Consider the following 23174-nt stretch of genomic DNA (forward strand, 5'->3'; position numbering starts at 1 on the left):
CTTCAGGAGCGAAGCAATACATTTGTGCAACTTCTTAATTTGCACTGCGATTGGTTTCCCATGAAAAACTCAATAACTTTCACAGATGGAAAGGGGGAAGACTCCTGTGTGCCAGTAGGCAGCTGATTTTTGCTTATCCAGTGGAACTTCCCCTCCTTCTGTCACATTACCCCCCGCCCAACCAAGTATATGCAAAAGTATATGTAAAGTATGGAGGGAGTTAAATAGAGAGAGAGAGAGAAGTTCCATTGCAAAATGAGAAGTTGTTCTAAGAGAGCAGTGACTTTGGATACAACCCTGTTTGAAATGAGTGGTTAATGAATGTTGGTCAACGTAATATTAAGGCTTAAAAGGACTGAGAGCCAGTGTTGTGAGGATGCTGCAACCCCATTTTCTTGAGGGAATGTTTGGCACTAGAGTAGTGCCGGTGGTCCCTGCTGCCTTTTCACACTGACTTCCTCCTGATAGACTGACTGACTAAGATATGCAGTGGGCTAAGTGCTACTTCTTAGCTGATGTCAAAACATATTTATATGTGCTTTATGTACTAATGGGACTTCTGCATCAGTCACCTAAGTGCTTAATAGCTCTAATGTGGTTGCTTAATGTACTTTACGGAGAAGACAAACTGAGCACCCAACCCACTTGCTTTCATCCCATTCAAGAGACTCATAACGGCACAATCTTGTACAAGTCTACTCAAAGTACCCTTTGAGTTCGCGGGAGCTTATTCCCATTAAGTTGCCCTGAGAGAGGAAAAAGTAAAGGGAAAGACACTCTGGCCTCTGCCACAGGTACAAATGCAGCTGGGAAGTTTCATCTGTGCCTTTCAGGAAGAGCGTCATGCTAAGAGGAAGCCAGCCTGGCTGCAGACTATGGCTAGAGGACCAACAGAAAGCCAAGCTGTGTCTATCACAGAAAGATTATCAGTTTGGAGGGAAAAAATTCTGTTGACCTTCATTTCATTGTTCTGGCATGGTGAAGCTGACCTCATTTGACCACTGTTTCTCTCTGCTCCTTTCTGTGTTGGGCAGAGCAAGCCTCATAAGGGAGGTGCAGAAAGGCAGATTCAGCACTGCATCCATGCTGGACTTATTGGTATGCCAACTCCAGGCTGGTACAGCTGATGGACCAGAGGACTGAGCTGTTAGAGGAATTTATGGGCTTCAGATGTAAAGCTGCTCAGTTTCCAACCCAAATAAAACATTCCAGGGCTTTCCACCACTCATGTGGTAGAAGCTTAGGAATAGCTCAAAAACTCCATGATGGCAGACCCCAACCACCAGTGGTGTACAAAGGTCTGGCAAAGGTCAGTGAAAAGAAATCTATGCAGCATCCTAGCCAACAACAGTGGGTGTGGGCTGGGACTGTGCTCTTAAAACTAAGTTCTCAGCTTTGCAAACTATGTATGAACCTCTCAGTATCATTGTTTTTGAATTTACAGTGGTACCTCTAGTTATGAACTTAATTTGTTCCGGAGGTCCGTTCTTAACCTGAAACTGTTCTTAACTAGAGGCGTGCTTTCGCTAATGGGGGCCTCTTGCTGCCGCTGAGCCGCCAGCACACGATTTCTGTTTTCATCCTGGGGCAAATTTCTCAACTCGAGGCAACTCTTCCAGGTTAGTGGAGTTTGTAACGTAACCTGAAGCGTTTGTAACCTGAGGTGTTTGTAACTCGAGGTACCACTGTAGTTGCCAAGAGGCCACTTTTGGAGACACCCCTCCTTTAATAAATAAATAAATAAATAAATAAATAAATAAAGCTGAATAAGAAATACAATACCTAAGTAAAATTTTATGATTTTGTCTCTCTTTGTAAAATCTAGCTCCTTTGTACTTCTCCGTGGACTGTCTTTGATGCCTCTATCATTGACACATGGCAAGCCACAGAATCAATTTTTTGAAATGGCCTAGTAGGGTAGGTACTCACACTGAGCAGTTTTCTGACATGCTGTGTACAGTACCTTTCTAAACAGCCAGCACAACATTCTGACTGGCAGACAAAATGATGATATGCTTGATAGATTATGACAGTAGCCTGGAAGGGGGTAGGGAGAAACCGAACCAAAAACCTATATATGCATTCATGCCATCAGCACAGAAAACTGCTTGGTATGCCTAACTTGTAGCACCCAGTCATCAAATGAAATTTTTGAGTGATTGATTATCGTTTGAAGAATGCTGATGAGCTCCACATTCTGAAAATCTGCTTGCAGATAATTGGCTTTATTTGTGATGCGTGTAGGATGCTGAGTCATTAATGAGGCAGATTCTACCAGCAATTTAATTTGATCAAATGTTATGAGCACCAGACACTGTTCTTCCCAATATTTCATCCAGATAAAGTGAGCATTCTTCCATCACTGGTGGCTTTCCTGAATATGTCAGAACTAGACCAGGTATTAGCAGATTTCAAAATATGTAACTGTTGTTTACCATATGATCTTTTCGCCTCACTGTATCACAATGTACCACTAAGTACAAAGACTTTATTAACGTTTGAGGGGATGGTGTTGTGCAATCTTTCGTGTATCTACACTTACACAGAACAATGCCCTGCTGGATTCAACAGCGAAACTTCAGATTTCATGGTTGTATTTGAAGGATGTTTCCTTATGTAATAAGAATAATCACAGACTGTATTATGACAAGCTTCCGGTCTGACGATCCTTCACAGGAATGAGGGTGTCTTAACTGCTAGCAATGGGTAGTAGCAGTGCTTTTTTCTGGGGGTATGCATACCCCTAAACATTTCGTGAATCTAAGTTTGGGCTCATTGAGCAGCAGTATTTCAATGAATAGGAAAATGAGAGTATCCCTAAACATTTTTTTTTAAGAAATCAAACGAAAATTCAGATCTAGAGAATTATTATCCCATCTCACTGTTGTGCAGTCCTGAAACCTGAAGTTCTTTCCCCACGTTCTTCTTTCTGCTGTGTTTTCCTAAGCTGTTCTTTTGTCTCTGCCAGGAATATGATGTTCTTGTCATACCACTGTTGGAGTAAAGAACTACTAACAGTGCAAGCATGTTTACTCAGTAGTAGGCCCTACTGTGTGTATGGGATTGCAACCTTACTCTCATTCTCTGTAACAGTGGTGGCTATGTGACCTTCCGATATTGTTGGCCACCAGTTCCCATGAGGCCCATGTCCAGTGGTCAGGTATGACAGGACCCGTGGCCTAACAATATCTAGAAGGTCACAGGGAAGCTACCCCTGCTCTATAACTACTGCTATTGGTTGGGCTTGCCTTGCTGTTGAGGTGATGTGACTTCTCTTGTTCTTATGTAAAGTTCAGGACCGTCTTTACCCAGGGGTGCAAGGGCTGCGATGCACCCGGACACCAAATTCTTAGAGCTGCCTAAGCTCTTAATTATCTACCTCCAGGATGTCCAACTGGTTGACCACGATCACTGGGTCATTTCTGTTCTCTTTTGTGGAAGAGCTGCAGAATCAATGTATCCAGAAGTGCCTCCTAGCGGTGTCTTTCGTTTTCGCATGACCACAAAAACGAAAGACGGAGTTTTCGCTGTCGCTTATTATTTTTTCATGTTAGCGGTTTTTGCTGCTCCCCTCCTTAAAAGCCCAACGACTTAAGACTTGTGCCCCCAAAGAAAGCTCAGCAACTTTGACCTGGGCAGATCTCTGTACCCCGGCGGCGCATATGCTAAAGACGGCCCTGATAAAGCCTAACAGTGAAAGAAGGAAAACACTGATTTTCCCAATTTAAATTGGGTACAGAGTTCTTGCATACAGAGCATAGGGATGAATCTTTTTTAGAATAACTGTAGTACATGTACACACACACACACAAGCAAAGACTGACACGTACCTATTTTAAATGTACATGAAAATGTACTTTCTGAAGTTCTGGCAAGTGATTTACATCCCAAATGTTGGCTTCTTTAAACTGAGTATGGGTAGAACCATTCGTTTTACGATAATATCGAGTGTAACAGATGACAGCATGTGCGAAGTATTTGTTATCAATCATTTATTACTGAAAACAAAAAGGATTTTCTTATCTGGCACATAAACAATCATGTCTACAAAAAGGAAAGCCTACAAATCTTGATAATTTATACAAATAACAGTTCTCAAAAAAATAAAAATTTAATTTAGTAAACTTGTGCTCTCTTTTTTTTAAGCACTGTCTGCAATATCCACCACAAATCCCTGAGCAGAGACAACAATTTAAACTTATTCCAAAATTGAAAGTTACAAATCCCAGCCCCATAGTGAAAATGTATGGAGGAACATGGAACAATCTTTTTTAAAAAACTTCCAACTGTAGTTGTTTGAAATGAGACAGACAATGCCACCATAAAAGTGTGAACTGCTTTTGTGCAATTAATGTGAAAAAAGAATAAAACAAAAGAAATGGAGAAGCTAGAGCAACAGTGAAATGTTACAACCAGGTAGTTGTACTTGCATCTGAAAGCTGAAATTTGAGCCATTTGGGGATGCCAATTAGGCTGCAATCCAACACACAAGTACATAGGAGTAAGCCCACTGAAATCAATGGAATTTACTTCTAAGTAGATATGCATATGATTACAATGTAAAAAAGAAGAAGCAGTTTTAGATGTTAATATAGCATTTATTTTTATAGCTGCTCAGAAATATGGTGTGGAATGATGGCTGTAGCACTAAAGACTGTAATATGTTATCATATGACTCCACCTGAAATGTTGAAATGTTGAATTTCAAACTTGTAAGATTTTAGTTTCCTCCTTCCTACTATGTTATAACAGCAGTGTTTAGGCTTTCACCTTGAGCTAAGTCCAAAGGTCATTGATTCTGCAGAAGGTCAACAAGTCAGAATTAAGGAGAGGGTTGTAAGACGCTTGTAACTGATGGTCTATGATTACCAAGCTTGCTAAAAGAAAAACAAAGTGCATCTAATGCAAAATGCTATTACAAATAGTGACAAATAGTAGTTATGCCGATAGAGAGATATTGCAAGATTCCTTAACATGTATACATTAAGACAGCTGAAGTGATTAAACAGCACAGAATAAATGTGTTCTCATTTCCTTCTAAGCACCAATACACACCTCAAAACATTTAAAAACACAGCGTGAAAAGCAAACTAGAAGGCTAACAACAGTTGTGAAACACTAGGTAATGACTTTATTTTTTGCTGCAGTTGAAAAATAAAGAGTGTCAACAATGTATTAATCCAGAAGTACTCAATCAAAGGAAACTTTCACATAATGGATTATGGGAGTTTCCTTAATAATCTTCAGTTCAAGGGTATTCCATGATATAAGGCCAGGATGCAAAAAAGCCACATAATGATTAACTCTTCATTTCACAAACTGCAGCCTCACCTTCCATTAAAAATGGCCACTGAAACAAAAAAAGAGTTTCAGTAGCAGCTTGTGATATGGCATGCAAGTAAAAAAGATTGCCCTCAGACATGCCTAAATTTGTTTTTTGGAACCTGGCCTGAATTTATGCCCACTTGTGTCGAAATGAATGTTGAAATAGATCCTATTAGGTCATTTAAAAACCTGCCTACCCAATAAAAGAAGTTGGTAAATGGCTGAAAGAGCACAGATCAGTCTAATATGTTTTAAAATATTTTTTTTTTTAAAAATTACAGATTGCAATAACTATGCCAAATAAACTGAAATGTTAAGGAAAACTAATGGTGCCACTTTATTGCGATAAAGAAAAAAAAAAGAGATGCAATACTGAGTTGGAAAGTCTGCACAAATTTCACCCCCTGTATGTAAAAACGTTAAGCATATGCAAAAATAATTGGCAACCATTGTCAGTCACATAATCCCTTTCGGTCTAACACCCTGTGAATTCGCTAGATGCTAAAAGCATTAAATCCTTTTAGTTTCTTGCTGCTTTGTAGCAAAATATTTCCCTTCCCACAAACTGCTGATAATTCTCATTGCTAACATTTCACAAACATATTCACCAACTGCACACGTCTTCAAATTGTTCCAGTAACATGTAGCTGCTCCATAGGCAGAGATGCAAGTAAAAGGTTAGCATTCTGTTCTGACAGTAAAAACAGGAACACAGCTGCACTGCGCTTCGGCACAAGGTAGCTGCGTATCAGCTTGATGCTTACAACTGTCCTGTGTGAGCCACAAGGCATGGAATATTCAAGCTAAAGGACCTATACTGTGTGGATGGATGCAATTGTTGTCAGGACCACTGCCAGCTGGTCCTACAAAGTCCCTTGCTCTCAAAATAAAATGTGACAGCTCCCCCATGTTTTTTCCCCATGTGCCTGCCCCATTTGCACCTAAAGAGTGGTGTTCGTGTGTATGTGTGGGACGCTTCTTTTTCAAAAGTTGCATGCTAGTAGGAGAAAGTGAACCCTCTTCCTGCAAGGTATGGGCAAATCTAACAATTTTGGCTTTTCTCCATTTTTCATCTTTCACTTCTCCACATTAGATTGTGGATTTTTTTTTTTAAACTACCCTCACCAGAATTTCAGTGCAAATTTATCCTAATATTCACCTATTTGTATGCAATTTTACCTCATAGACACTTCTTGTTTTGCACATCACTTTCCCTCAATTATATCCATTTTTGTGCTCATTACTTGGTTGGAGAACTGCATTGCAAAATTTGGAAAAGTGCCGATTTCGAAGGATGGCTATGTTTTGGATCTGATTGTTCTGGAAAGTGTGAATTGTATAAGATTTCCCGCCATCTGTACTTCCTCCCTTACATCCTGTTTCTCCATCACTTGGGGTACTTCCTTTTTTTTTTTTGCAATCTGATTCCAGTCCCAGAAGTGAGCTGAACTGGTATAACTGTGCCTGAATCTATAAAGCACAATAAAGAAAGGTGGCGGAGGAAAGCTCTCTGAGGAATGTTCAGCTCTGTTCTTCAATGCACACTTTTCATTTCAATTTTTTTTAGACCACTCCCACTTTAGACAGAAACAAAGCAGCTACACAAGAAAACAAACATGGTTGTGTTTATCACATCTACAGCCTGCCTTAATTCTTCCTACTTGGAGACATTTCTGTTGGGTGAGGGTAATGCTGTCCCGCTTACTCCCCTCAAAACACAGCTAACAAGGTATTTGTTAACGTCTTCAAATAATGTTCTTAACAACAGGCTGAAACAAAATGTGCCCTTGTCAAGATAGATTGCAAATTGTGTTTCATCTTTCAAATGGTTGCACTCATCTGTGAAACAGATAAGCAGCCAGCCCTAAGGAGATACACAATATTAAGACAAATTGCAAACACATTGGGTTTTAGTATACATTTTAATGAATTACAGCCTCAGAAAATAACTTAAGCCAGTCTATATCCTTTACTAAAATCCCATGTTGACTGGATGGATGTTATATAGGCCAGCATGATTTTTCTACCAGAAACCACATGAAAATGAGCAATGTGAAAACGACTACGATGGCCTGGCAAATATGCTCGAAAGGGCCCCCCTTTCAAGTGCTCCAGTTTCAAATCTAATTCATTTTTATGCTTGTGGGAGTAACTATCAAGTCCTTCATGAAACTCCTGAGAGAGTTTCCACCTTTCTCTCATTATCAAAATGTCACACCAAGAAGCAGCCCTGTAGGTTCTCCTAGCAGCAATTACAACCTTCGACACTTGCAGTGCGGTCCAACAAGAGCACTCAACAAAATAGCACCCTGGAAGTTGTTCTGGATTAGACTTCTCTCACTCTTTGCAAAGAAAGGTTCCGAGTTTCCCCCCTTCCAATGCACATCAGGTCATGTTTTAGATGTTCTTAAGCCTTGTTTTTCCATAATATTCCAGAGTTTGCGTAGATTTGACTGTGTGATGACATCATCTGGTTTAAACTGAAGGGCATGGAGATAGTTTGATTCTGCCTCCAGAAGTTTGCCGTTGAGATGAAGAATTGCCCCCAGATTCATTAGGGCAGCTGGATACTGCAGCAAGAAAAGGGAAAGCAAACGTGATTAAAAGTTTATTTTGTATTTTCTTTCTCTAGATAACCTTCGCCAAAAGTCACAAAATTAGTCCTTCATGTTTTTGTAGCCTACTTTCATGGATGCAATTTAACAATTCATAATAAGTATGCAAAGGTAAGAAGGGCAAGGGCTGATTTAATGCTTACTGCATTTTTTATTTATTAAATTTATACCCATACTCCCAAAGGAGCCCAGGACAGCAAATAACAATTGATAAAACAATGAAACATATTTAAAACATTTACAGTTCAGATACAGGCAGGGAAAGATCTCAGTCAAAAGGCTTGTTGGAGGGGGAAGGACTTCAGTAGGTGCCAAAAATACATAAGAGATGGTGTTTGACTAATATTTATGGGCAGGGCATTCCAAAGGGTAGATGCCACAACTCTAAAGACCCACTTCCTGTATCGTGTGGAACAGACCTCTTGAGAAAATAGTATCTGCAGGAGGCCGTCATCTGCAGAGCATAGTGATCAACTGGGTATTTAAGAAGTGGGACGATCTTTCAGGTATCCTGGTCCTGAGCTATATAGGACTTTGTGCATCAGACACGGCACACTGCAGTGTAGACATGGGAGAGTTTTCTTCCCACTCCCATCCCAAATTAAGGACCAAACCACAGGTATTACATTTAGTAATACAGTTCGGGCAGTGCCAGTCTGATGGCTGACGTGAGAGGTAATTAATTTTAAATCAACCCAAATATTTCATAAATTATTGCAATAGTTAAGGGCTTGCTTACTTTGTTCTTTTTCAAAGTGCAAAGCTGATGATCATATTATTCTGATTAGTGTTAAGACAAGTGGCGAAAAAAATTCAGGTGTTTAACTGAAATCTGGCAATCAAAAGTAATTATAGACAAACACTTAAAAGAGGCATCCACGAAACCGTCTGGCATCCTACTCCATAAAATGGGTAGGAAATAACAGCAACATTCTGCACCAGGCAAGGGAGTTTTTCTAGCTGAAATCTCATTAAAAGCTCGCTACCAAATAATAGGCTGGCAATACTGAATTGCTGCAGCTGGCCAAGTTGTGACCTAAATGTGTTTTTGGATCCATAGAGCTGAGTCCAGCCAATGTCCTGTTCCCTCTTTATGGTTTTAGAGCCTAAAATAAAGGCACTATCGCATGTGACTTGGTCCACACTGGAAGATATAATGAATAAGGTTAATTATCATTACACCAGTGTTTTTCAACCTTTTTTGGGCAAAGGCACACTTGTTTCATGAAAAAAATCACAAGGCACACCACCATTAGAAAATGTTTAAAAAATTAACTCTGTGCCTATATTGACTATATATAAAGTAATTTTTCAATTTTTCCCACGGCACACCAGGCAACATCTCGCGGCACACTAGTGTGCCGCGGAACAGCGGTTGAAAAACACTGCATTACACCACCACACACTGCTACCCAGAACATATCATAGTCAAATCCCACCATTCCCAGTGTGAAAACTGATTGCCACTGAGATTCATGGCAAAACTGTAACTAAAGTTCAAGATGCACGCATTTCTTCTCTGCAGCTCAAATCCCACATGTACTTTCCAGGGAATGTCAAAGAAATTAGGAATGCCAAAGGAAATAACAAAGTTATAATAATTGGCATAGAGCTATAAATAACTTAGTGTATTTCATGATGGTTAAAATATTGAAATAGCGCTTCCCTTTCCAGATGTTTGTAGGATTCTTTGTCACTCTCCATGCAATGTGTAAAAAATGCAAAGCTCCAACTGAGACAGGCATATGTATCCTCAGAAATCAATGGGTCCCACCCAATGATGTTCACCCACTTGCATAGCCAAAATCCATTTATGCAATGGAACATCTGGATTCTTTGGATTGTCGTTCTACCCTTCCAGAACTCCCCTCCCCCCCAAAAAAAAATATGCTTTGGAAGTTCTCCAAATCCTTTAGAGCAGTTTTTTTTTGTGAGGGTGGTGGTAATTGGCTGGTTTGCAGAGGGAGGACAGGAAGGAGACTTCACCCAATATATGTATATAATTGGTACAGTCCTCTTTAATCCTGTTTTCTTCTTATTGGAAAATGAGGTGTGGAAGAGGGAATAAAGAGGTAAAGCAAAACAATTTACCCTTTGCAAAGCAAACCAGGTAACACTGGGCTTATAAAACATATACTACCATTTGCAGATTTTGGTTTTGCAACGTAAGCCTAGATTGTTTTCTCTCTCTCTGTTAGGGAATTAGAATTTAATAGTAATATTACCTGCCATACGTGCACTATTTCTCAGTACAACCAGCATGTCATTCTATTCAAACATTGTAAACAAGGAGAACTAATAAATGAATTCATAAAGTACCTTTATTTCCATGCAGTATACAACACCCTGATTACCATACTGCTAGCTCTGAAAGCAATCTTGTTTACATGTATCAAAAATATCATGCTTTTTCATTCTCAGCTCATGAAAGCAGGTTAAATATCAAATAAAGTGAAAACTCATTTTAGATGTTATTTCAGATTATATTTAGACGCTATCCTAGTTGACATTTGCAACCTGTTTTCTCTATAAATATAGCTAATAAACCAGCTGCTTTTGTCGAATTGTAAGCTCTGAAGCTGAAATCGGGCCCAGCTTTCTGCCCCAGCATAGATACTTCACAGGGCAAGTCATATCCACAGTGCATGAGTAACTCACATAAAGGAGATAATGTGACAAACAGAAAACAAGGGGCACTTCATCTATGACACACAGATGAAAACAAAGCAAGACTTAACAAATCAGGTATCTTCCATGAACTGTCTGGAAATATGTGAAAGCACACCATTCTACTGGACAGGGTCTGAGGAAAAAAGGAACACACCTCCAGAGTTGACAGCTAATTTCTTTTGGGTGAAAATCTCTTTCTCAGCCTAAGTGTGAAAATCTAGGAGGGATGAATCTTGTCCATTTTTATCTAATGAAATCAACAGATTGAATTTTCAAGCAATCTTTTGCATATGAGACCAATTTTGGGATTGGCTCCATTTTTCTGGAGCAACAACTATTGTGACAGTGGGATGTCACAAAAACAGGACACTCTCCTTGCAGTCACATTACAGAGGTGGAAAAGTTCATTTTGTGCTTGTTTCACTTCCTTTTTGTAAGGCATATCCTACGTTGAACAGAACCAATTCTAAGTATCTCCCACAGAGAAAATACATTTCCCCTGTCAACTATTTCTCCAGAGTATCATGGCACTCAGAACCTCTGAGGGATGCCTTGCTGGAAAATGAGATACAACTCCTTCTCAATGTCAACATATTGTGAAGAGATGGGCAGACGTGAGAAGTTCCTAACTGGAGCACCAGATTAAAAGAAATGTGAGATACCTTTTAAAGATAAGAATTCTACTTGGTTTTTAAATTATGGATGCTCCTTATTTGTCTCTCTACATATGTCACTTCAACCAAGAATGTAATAGGGTTGCCATGCTTCCAGAATTTCCCAGACATATCCGGAATATCACATTCACCAGCAGCATCCGGATGGAAATCGACTAAATGTCTGGGAAAATCTGGTCATATAATAGCCCATGTTGGCAGTGCTGATTTTGCCAATTTCCCCTTAAAATAGCAGAAAATGCTTTTGTGATCTTGCAAAAACATACAAACAAACAAACAAACAAAAAACATTGGGGGAAACTAAAAAAAACAAACCCCTTTCTGTCTGAATTTTCACTGTTTGAAATATGGCAACCCTAGAATGTAATAAATTAATTACCTAGCTTTAGTTGATATCTTTCGGGGGGGGGGTCATGTTTAACATTAGAAATGGGAAACTATGCAAATTGCTTAATATATCTCTGCAGACTCTGTGCTTGCCTGTTTGAAATATTATTTATTTAGCATTTTCACCCAGCTAGGACGTTTTCACCTCTGAAGGAAACAGTCATTCCTCTCTCACAGATAACACATAAAGTTGAAAGCATCCACACAGCACCACCACCTCCTGGCCAAGCAACTCTTCCACATTGCTTTGTGGTGCATGAGATTTGGCACTGGCACACACACTCTCTGTGGCTCATGGATGACAGAAGAATGGATGGCACCTGTCTGCTTAACCCAGTGTTATCGCATTCTGCCAGCTGAACACGATGAAGCCTCTGCCACAATTGCTGGGGCTTTTTTCCAAACACATAATCTTTGATTTAAGATAGAAGAAGCTTTACAACACATGAGTGGTGCCAGTCAGCAGCTACCAGCGCAATAGTGTGGAACTCGCTGCAACCGCAGAACAAATGACCCCCCACACCACATGAAAGGAAACCCGACTCCTTCATTCATTTCCTTTTGGAGACGGAGGCTTTGCATCAAACGGAGCCAGCTGGAAGTCCTATTAGAGTTTTAATGGAAGTCTCTTTATGGCATTCTAGGAATTATTCCATTATTAGAGAATTCCCATCTAATCATTTGCTTAGGCTTTGGGAACTTATTGCCTTACTCCTCAGACTTAGCTGTGCTAGTAAAAAAGAAAACTGTTCGCCAGCGAGTGCGTGAGCTCAGCCACCTAGGTACTGTGGCAAATGCACATGATAAGAGTGCAACTGGTTCAGCCTAAGAGGTGAAACATCCTTTACACAACAAAATTTTAACAAGCAATAGGTTAAGGAGTGAACTAAAAGGAGAAATATAGCAAATGAGAGCATTTGCAAGTACAGGCAACTTCCCATTTGTGCGCGTGCACATGGCCACAAACCCAGAAGTGGCACAAATGGGGAGAAACAGCACTAAAAGAGGGCAAAAAGGGCAAAACGGTGCAAAAATAGTGTCTAGCAATCCCACGAGCCTTCGCAAGTGCAATCCTAGGATCCTTTGCACTGATGTCTGAGGCCTATTAAGAGAGTTGGAGTTTGAGCAATTAGGTTTGAAGGGAGCAACTGTGGTGGAGTTGGTTGGTTTTTGTTTTTTCAAGGTTTTCCAGAGGTTTAGAGAGTGTTTGCAGGCTTTTTCAAAGGTGTTTCCAATATACGTAATTTCACTTAAGCATGCGGTGTCTCAGAACATAACCTCCGCAAAAATGGGAAGTTGCCTATAGAGGCTAAAGAGTACACCCTGAACCCAAATTAGAATCCTTTGTGGAAGGACCACCTTTCAGGAATCAGATTTGTGTGCTGCGACAAGCATTATAGACTTCTAGGTATAGTTGATAGTGCCATGCTTTGTTCCTCTACAGCAGGGGTGGGGAATTTAAGTTGTTGGGCTCCAACTCCCATCAACCCTGGTGTTTTGGCTTTGCTTGCTGGGGCTGATGGGAGTGCAGGAACATCTGGAGGGCTTCAATCTTGCTGCCTCTCCTGTTCTGCCTTTTCTCACACAGTTTGGTCTCCCCACTACACTGGCTGATTTTTTATGTCTTTCTCTTTTCAACATATATGACCACATCCTGCATTCTCCTTTCACTCCCACACAGCTCCTCTGCTGAACAATCCCTCATTTGCCTTTATACTGTCAGCCAAGGGAACTCCATCTCTTCATTCTGTCTCCCTGCTAAGCTCAAGTCATATACTCTATCACTCCAAAATGCAATCTTCTTTCCCATTGCCTCTGCTGTTCTCCATCTCGAACAGGGCCAGGGAAGGTCTTAATTTGTATGCTAACTCAGACTACCCTCGGGCCATTGACAATTATTTGAAATTGCTGCCTGAATTAGCTCCCTGCTTATAGGTAGACAATTACAGACACCACCACATACAAGGCCAAACTACCTGCACACCTCTGTTAAATGCTGAGCATGTTCTGAAATAGGAAGACAAACATGCATTGCTAGTCTGCTGCCCATGTGACAATTGCTACCACAGAGAAAAATTTCAAGAGGCTCCCATCGGACCAATGGTCCAGACATTCAGTGCTTTGTCATTTCCTGACAGGGGAGGCCATGCACAACAAAAAAATGCACTGGTTGGCTAATGTTTTGTTCAAGGTCCATTCATGGTACCTGAGGTTTGAGCGAGCCTGAGCTTCAGCTTCAGTAAAGGTTCAGCCAGTATGGAAGCAGGATCTGCAGCAGATATGTTGTGATACTGGAGGGGTGGCTTAAAGCTAAGAGATTGCTCATCAGCAGGGGCTGGGATGGGAGTTCAGATGCAAACTGGGCCCCAGGCATAAATTCAGAGACCCCAAAATAGGGATACCTAAAGGAGACCTAGAGACGTGGGTGGTGCTGTGATCTAAACCACAGCCTCTTGGGCTTGCCGATCAGGTCGGCGGTTCGAATCCCCGTGGCGGGGTGAGCTCCCGTTGTTCGGTCCCAGCTCCTGCCAACCTAGCAGTTCGAAAGCACACAGTGCAAGTAGATAAATAGGTACTGCTCTGGCGGGAAGGTAAACTGTGTTTCCGTGTGCTGCTCTGGTTTCGCCAGAAGCGGCTTAGTCATGCTGGCCACATGACCCGGAAAAACTGTCTGCGGAAGCGGACAAACGCCGGCTCCCTCGGCCTGTAAAGTGAAATGAGCACCACAACCCCGAGTCGTTCGTGATTGGACTTAATTGCCAGGGGTACCTTTACCTTTACATTTAAAGGAGACCTATAGGGAGCTGCTATCCAACCTTTATAGCTAGCCCCTCCTCTACCTGGTGACCTGCGGAGTTATAAGGTACATTTGGTCCCAATCTTGGCTTTTCTGTGTTTCTGAGGATTGCCCTTCCTGAACAGACCCCTGGCAGCAAGATGTGAATCTCAGGAGTATCCAGCATAACCTTGATGTCCATTTTTCATGAATGCACCGTATGCCTTGGAATCCATGAGTTTAAATATAGATTTAATTTAAGAACTAGTTAAGGGGGCTCACTGATGAACCTTACTGAAGTGAAAGTTCACTTCAAAAAACATGAAATGCAGAGCTTTTGAATAAGAAAGAATTCAAAATAACATTTTAATTTTAATTTATTAATTATTATTATTATTTTGTGTGTGTGTGTGTGTACACATGCCTTAGTGGGTGGGGTGGCCATTGAATTGAAAGTCAGATTTCTCACTCTGACCAAGAATGAATGAAGGGAGGGAGGGAGGGAGGGATTTATGCATTCCAGTGCAGAATATGTGATTAAAATATGTTGACAAGACACCCAACTTCTTCTCTCTCACCTTCCCCATTTCTAACAAGTTTCTTTCTGGTAAACAAAATACCCTTGTTTGCTGGGTGAAACAATCAACATGGTTTAGTGAAAAAATAAAATAGAGGTCAAATCTCCCAACTCTCCAAAACTGATTGAAGTGCCATTAGTTCACATCAGGCATGCTCAGTCAGGTGGTTTTCTCTTCTTTTTAAAGAACAAACAGTTGTAAGGCCTTTGCAGCTGAATGAGATTTAATGCTCTGAAAAGCACGCTTCCCAAATATTTTAGCCGTGTCATTAGACAGCTCCCTCTTCTAAATATAAAGAGCAACTGATCTCCATTTGGAGGTTTCAGCTTGCTAATTGAAAACATGCACAGTGGCTTGATAAAGCGCAATGAAGTAATAAAAGGAGAAAATGAAAAAGATTTATCTGCAGGCAGCATCACCGAGCATGAAAGCTGCTCATGGTGGCCCTGCTTCATCTTGCCGATGACCAAGTTATAATGTGCTGTCAGGCCTTTTAATCCTCCTGTGGTGACGGCAAGAATTTTCACTTGAACTTTTATTACTGATGTCACTGTCATGCTGCAGTGTGCTATTTTCCAAAGCAATCAAAATGTCAACAGCTTCTTTTTATTGCTAAAGAGAACTGTGCACAGCTGAATCATTTCGGATGTGGCATTTATTTTTTGACAAACCCCAAAGTGTTACCTTCAGAGTTAGACGGGGGAGGGGGGGAATGGCTGCCCTTGAGGTTCTTGGTGGTGCTACTTTAGAAAGAAGGTGCAGATCCCCAACAAGGAACTACAACACACAAATCCTGACCGGGAAAGCTGTCTGCAAACAGACGCCGGCTCCCTTGGCCTGAAATGCATGAGCACCATAGTCAAGTTTGACTGGACTTAACCATCCAGGGGTCCTTTACCTGCCTCTGGGAGGGAATATGAATTTTAAACAACAGGAAACCACAGAAAGAAATGCTCTGTACATGATGGAACGGTTTGTAATGGTCTCCACTTTTGGACCATCTCCTTTCAACAGATAATGGATAGTTGACATACAACCCTAACAGGGAGAAGCATCTTGGAACTGGTTTAGTCTACTGTACTTTACTTTTTCAAGCTACCATATCAAAAGAGAACAGTTCATTAGCACCATGAAATGAATGTCCTGCTGTTTGGGTTCTGATCCTCCAAACTTTTCTTCCAACTTGGATTTTTTTTATTTAAAAAAACTTACTTTTTTGTGGGGGCGACCGTTGTTCAAATATACTCAACTGGTGAAAGCCATTTGCCATTTACGTTTGTACAAATTTCTTATGTAATGGATTACATACTGGCAAAGTATGAATACAAAACTTTAAACTACTATGTATTACATGGCAGCCTAGAAATCCCAAGGGAACATTTACAGCAAAAGTAGGTCTACGGTTTTTGCAATAGCTATGCACTGAGAGCTCTGATACACAGTTAAATATGCTCTCCACAATTATTCATTCAAGCCATATGGAAACCAAGCTGCATATTTAAAAATATTATTTCATAAGTATAATAAAACTTACCAAACACTGATAAAAGCTATAATTTTTTAAAATACTGCAGCTATAAAAAAAAATTAAGTAAAACTCTAACGTGTGTGTTACGGACCTCACAAAGTGCTTATAATTAAACTCCTCTGGCTTTCTAAACCAAATACTTTCAGGATTATACAGCCCATAATTATTGCATGCAATTGTCAAACCATTTGGCGTTAAATGCAAGCATATTCAAATCACTGAATTTTTGTTTATAGGTCTCAAGCTGTGCTTTCAATACTAAAACCTGCAATTCAATCATTTTCACATCTAGCAATTTGTTGGATTTATCAGACAGTAGCTTTTTTCTACTAGCAGTTGGGAGTTCTATCAAATGAAAGATGTGATTCAGATCAATGGCAACCTTGCAACTTCTGCAATATCTGACATTCGATGCCATAAGCTGTAATAGCTTGGCAAAACAAATACCAGAGGTAGAACGGAATGACTGTAAGCCAGTATGATCAGAGACACGCTGATCCGGGGAAGTACACTAACTGCAAGATCATTTCTATTTGTATTATGGAGTTCTGTACTCTCACTTACACAAACAATTTCAAGTTGTTATCATACTTCTGATGTTTTGAATATGGTTCAAATTAAAATAAGCCACCAAGAAAGGTGTTAGGTTTATGAATTATTATTGTTCTTGTTATTTATTAATTTATGTACCACCCATAGGCCAAAATGGCTTCTACACAGTTTACAGCTTTAAAATCAATTATTCAATCCATACATAATTAAATTCCATAATAACAACTCCATAAGCACATTAAAGTATCCTCAGTTAAAACAGTCAAACCCATTAAAAAAAATGACAATGAAAACGTGTTGTTTTTTTTTAAAGTAACATTCTAAGATCATTCTAAGACCTGCCAATAATCAAGAATTTCCACAAATCCTGTGAGTACAACTAGCAGTCTAGTCCATGGGTAGGCAAACTAAGGCCTTGGGTCTGGATCCGGCCCAATCGCCTTCTAAATACGGATGGTCCGGGAATCAGTGTGTTTTTACATGAGTAGAATGTGCCCTTTTATTTAAAATTCATCTCTGGGTTATTTGTGGGGCATAGGAATTCGTTCATTTTTTTTTTCAAAATACAGTCTGGCCTCCCACAAGGTCTGAGGGACAGTGGACCGGCCCCCTGCTGAAAAGTTTGCTGACTCCTGGTCTAGTCCATCAAAACCGTTTCTGTCAATGAACATGATAGCTTCACTGCAAGATTCCTCTCCACGCTCTACTTTCATTGATACGTTCTCATATTCACTTGAGCTATGAGGAGAAAATAGCTAAATACACACACAGTTACAGATGAAGCTGCCTTGTGCTATGCCAAACCATTGCCCCATCTAGTGCAGTACTGTGGCTCTCCAGGGTTTCAGGTAAGGAGCCTCACCTAGTTGTACCTGGAGATGTTGAGGCTTATACCTGTGACCTTCTGCATGCAAAGCTGATGCTCTGCTACCGAGCTACAGCCCAAATATTTGTAACATGCTAATGGCCAAAAACGTCAGAGGCATTGGCCCAACGGCGCTCTGCCATTCACATCACTCAAATTTCCACCTGACAGTTCCCACCTTTCGCTTGTGCATGGAGAGCAATTCTCTGTTTCTGTCACTCTCTGTAGGAGGGGGGGGGGAAATGGGGTGTGAGAAAATGCTCTCTGTGTTCTCCAACCAGGGCATTGAGCAGAGCTCTCCAGACCGCTGCTGACCACTTTAAGCAATGCGACTGCACGGCAGGAAAACTTGGGCAGAGATGATTAATTGAGAGCTGACAGTACATGACAGGTGCATCTTTTGTGGTTCAGGAAAAGCTTTGTGAAGAAAGGCATCAGGATTGGGAACGGGAAAGGGACAGGGACAGGGACCTTAGATGGAATCACAATGATTGTCAACATGAATATTCAAGAACTCCATGAATGGACCACTGTTTGCATTTCCAAACGCAAACTACAAAACAGAACATGACAGTGATATTTATCAAATGAAACAGTTTGTCGTCACGCCTGCTAGTGCCTTTTATTTATTTATTTTTATTTTATTTGTTTTAACCTGTTCGATTTTACTTCCAATTGTTTTAACTGTTGTATTCGCTGTATAATCGTGTCAGGCTACTGCCTGGTCTTTTACTATGTGCTATGGCCATAGGGCTAATGCAATAAATAAATTGAATTGAATTGAAACAGTTAGTAGTTACAGCCTTTAAACAGACCCCAAAGACTTCTCCCTCCCCCTCCCCCAACCCCATCCTTTTTACTTATTGTACTGCTGGCCCCCAACACATAAAATTTTCCATTGTTTTTACTATTTTTTATCATAAGCTGCCTTGGGAGAACTTAGTATAATTGAAACAAACCAAAACATGCATATATATCAGTTAACCTTATGTCTTTTTAAAATTTAGGCCAATGAAGCTAGAAATGGTCCTAGGTTTTGATTTAAGTTAAGCAGCAACCTTGATTTCATACTCTCTGTCCATTAAGTTAAAGTCTATTGTAGTTATTTCAACAGAAAAGTACTATTAGCTTCATCTTGCCCTGATAAAGAACGTACAAGAATTACAGGAATCTGACAAAAATGGAAAGACATTTAAGATTTTGAGGTTAGGTGTTTTTAATAATAATAATAGTCAATTTGCAAAATAAATTTGAGCCCCCAGGGCAAGGCAAACATAGAGAGTTAGCCCAATAATTCCCAACCAAACAGACTAGTAAAATGCACACTCCCATACAGTATGCAACAAGCCATAAAAGCAGAAGCCATGAAAAAGCCCATTTCCTTCACACCACATAATATATTGCTTTTTAAAAAAAATGAAAGTAGTTGTGAAATATTAAATATAAAAGGCAAGTGGGATAGCTCAGTCAGTAGAGCATGAGACTCATCATCTCAGGGTTGTGGGTTTGAGCCCCACATTGGAAAAAAAGATTCCTGCATCGCAGGGGTGTTGGGACTAGATGACCCTCATGGTCCCTTCCAACTCTACAATTTTATAGTCCTATGATATCAACTATGCTCCAGCTCTAAACAGTGTTCTCCAGATACACCAGAGGTGCTTGCCAGTAACCAAGCCTTCAAAACATAAAGGTGAGAAAGATTGAAGAGCTACTGAACAGGATAATTTCCAACCATAACACTGGAACATTTCAATGCTATTTAAAGGATGTGTATTTTGTATGCAATTCCAGTACACACAGGTGGAGCTCAGCTCCTGGTCAGAAGCTTTTGAACTAGCTGCTAATTTCTTTTCCATGTAATAAGATCACATGGAGAGACTCATAGTATCTGCATGTGGTTTTCCAATTATATTTTTCAATCGTGGCCCGTTTTTCATGTGCCCTTGCTCTGTTTAATGTAGTAATTATTTTTTAATTTGGCCAGTTGCCTAATGCCAGAGCAGCAGGGTCCATTATGAAAAATAGTGACACACAGCAAAAAACAAAACAAAACAAAAACTTAACTGTTTCAGTTCTGAAGACGTTTACAGCAGTAGGGAGGGAAAATCAGATGAGTAGCACTGTACTGTAAGGAAAAGGTATTGGGGGGAAAGAAAAGTGGAGTGTGGACTTAAATATATGACTAGGATAGCCACATTTCTTTGGACCAAGTTCTCAAAAAACAGCAAATGAAGAAGTAAATTGTTTCTACGCTGTACCCCTCTCATAGAATTAGAAGGTACCCCTATGGTCATCTAGCTCAACCCTCTGCAATGCTGGGATCATTGCAGAACCGTGGGTGGGCGTTCACACAATTGAGTAATACCACCTACAGCATGAGACTATACAGGCGAGATTTGTTCATGACAACTAGGCCTTAGAGGGAGTGATGCTTGATGCCCTTTGAAATCAGGCTGTTGTAAATAGAATATTTATGTATTTAGAAGGCCTCTGTACCACTATTTAGAGCAATCACCTCACAAAATGGTATCTAGTCCATAAAAAGTCATAAAAACATTTAATATGACAATAAAAACCCATTACATTTTAACAACAACAACAACAACAACAACAACAACAGACTAAAACCAACCCTAAACAAGTCTCCGCTATCCTGCATAGCCAGTGTGGTGGTTAGAGTGCCAGACTAGGCCCCAAGGGTCCAGGGTTCAAATATGAACTCATTATTAAACTCAATGGGTGACTTTAGTCCCGTCACAACCACACAGCCTAACCTACACAATGGTGTTGTTGTAGGACTTAAATGAGGAAGGGGTGAGTCATGTTTACCACCCTGAGCTCTTTGAAGAAAAAGGTGGGGTATAAATTCAATCAATCAATCAATCAATAGATTCTATCAGATACTACTACACTAAGCATTTGTCTCTTACCAAACACATTGGTTTATTTATTAAATTTCTATGCCACCCTTCATTCTAGGGTCACAGGGCGTTTTACAATATAAAAACACAAAAATACATATATTATAATTTAGAAGAAAGGGCTTAGAATATTATCACAAAAGCACACTAATGAACGAGCAGTTAGATGAAGCTTTGCTTTAAAAGAAATCCCTCCACCATCTAATCAATTAATGGGGCTGTTTTCGAAATAAGACTTAAAATTCTCTACAAGGGGTGAAAATCTTGCTGGATTCTTTTTAGCAGTAATTCAAATAGATGGTTTTATTTCTGAAATGCTGGTGTACTGCTGTGACCTCTATATTTTGCTGCACTTTATTTTGATTGACACTGGGGGGTACATTCAAAAGGCACAGAGCACAGCTCTGCAGAGAAAATTATGTGGGCATAATTGTTATAGGATTATGAGTAATTAGTGAGAAATAAAAAGCACAGACATGTGCCCAATTCAGTATATGCTTTCTATTCAAGCATGACTACATAGCCATCACATTTTAAAAGTTATAACCAATCACCTCCTTAGCCTAATGAATACTCATAACTTTGTATGTGTATTATCTCATAACTTTCAAATGTACTATCAAATAAGGTGCAAAACAAGGCAAGAGGAAGTCTGCTCCACTTAACCGTGGATGACTAAGACAACCATGAATGACTAAGAAATCTGGAAGAGGTCCTGCAAAGCAAAAGCCTTCTTCTGCTGTTGTACCCCAGCACCTTGTACTCATAGAATCACAGAATTGCAGAGTTGGAAGGGGTCACAAGAGTCATCTAGTCCAACCCCTTGCAATGCAGGAATATTTTGCCCAATGCAGGGCTTGAACCCACAACCTTCCGATTAAGTTTCATGCTCTACCAACTGAGCTATTGGTTGTTGGCATATTGCCTAGGAGATCCATACAGCTATCATGATGAATACCCACTTGCTGATCACACCAAGAAAACAAAGGCAACATACATAGTTATTTCAGCAATAACTATGAAGTGGATCCAGCTGAGAGGCAACGGCTGCTGGCTCATGGTCACCAATAAGCTTCACAGCTGAGTGGAGATCTGAACCTGGGTCTCCCCAGTCCAGATTCTGAAATGCTAACAGTTACACACACTGGACGCTCTTTCAAAATGGTTGAAGTAAATTTTGCATGATCAATATTTCTCCTCAAAGCACCCTCCCATGATGAGGGCTGCTTGATTCAGGTTGGAGAAAAGCACTGTGGACTTTTAATTAGTTGGACACGTAATGAAATAGAAAGTGCCATCAGTTATGAAGACAGCACATGATCATCATTATTAGGAGGCACCGCAATCCGTTTCTTATTAACGGGTTATTAACATAGCATAGTTTGCTGGTAATAGAAACCAGAAAGCTAGGCAAATAGTTGCTTTTCACTGCTGGGAAATTCCATGTGTGGCAGAGACCTTTTATTCTTTCGTAAGACTTCCTTTGTGCAATACAGCTTGACTGCTTTACTTGCTAGACCTTTGAACAAAAAACACATTTCAAGGTGCTCAAGATATACTGGCCATTTACATACATGGAACCCTCAAGCTGTAATTACTTTCTATCTCCCAATAAAGCTATATAGTGTAGGCTGCATTTGTTTTGCCCAAAGCTAATCCCAAGCCTCTCATTTGGGTGGGTGGAAGCACACTTGTGTGTGTTGCTACAGTAAGATATTCAATCAAAGCTTTTTGAAATGGTAGAGTAGAAACAGCTGTATCTGACAAGGTGTGAAGACATAAGTTTAAAGCTGTCAAGAGTTGAAGTTTGCAAGCTGGACTGATATGAGACCAGGAGGTTGATAGCTTGTAGGCTGTGGCATCTTCATAAGGAACACACCAAGGTTGTGGGCTAAAAAGCCTATGATCTAGTAAGCTTTTATTTGATATTCTAGAGGCTAGACTTCAAAGTGCCTTGTTAAGAGCAGATGTGTGGGTAGCTTCAGTAACCTTTTGAAGGTTTTTTTTTTTAGTTCATACACAAAAAAGACATTGAATGTTGCATCTTTAGAGAACTACTGCTCCATCCAACAAAGACATAGGGTTCACTTTGAAGATGCGAGTTATAGAATCACAGAGTTGGAAGGGATCACAAAGGTCATCTAGTCAAACTGCCTGCAATGCAGGAATCTTTTACCCAACGTGGGGCTCGAACCCATGACCCTGAGATTAAGAGTGTCATGCTCCACCAACTGAGCTATCTGTGTTTTTGAAAAGGTCATTAGAATGAAGCAAGTTAGATTT

At 40.2% G+C, this 23174-nt stretch overlaps 1 protein-coding gene across 1 annotated transcript in view; it reads right to left on the minus strand.

The window, feature by feature from the left end:
• Positions 1 to 7228: 7228 nt before the first annotated feature.
• The window catches only part of TMTC2 (transmembrane O-mannosyltransferase targeting cadherins 2), a 182071-nt gene continuing 166125 nt past the window's right edge, over positions 7229 to 23174 (minus strand). The window contains exon 14 of the mRNA XM_033163126.1: positions 7229 to 7895. Coding sequence (XP_033019017.1) covers positions 7716 to 7895 — 180 coding nt within the window. The 3' untranslated portion in view covers positions 7229 to 7715. The remainder of the gene's footprint in view (positions 7896 to 23174) is intronic.

This window comes from Lacerta agilis, chromosome 10 (genome assembly GCF_009819535.1).
Source record: "Lacerta agilis isolate rLacAgi1 chromosome 10, rLacAgi1.pri, whole genome shotgun sequence".
Classification (NCBI taxonomy): domain Eukaryota; kingdom Metazoa; phylum Chordata; class Lepidosauria; order Squamata; family Lacertidae; genus Lacerta; species Lacerta agilis.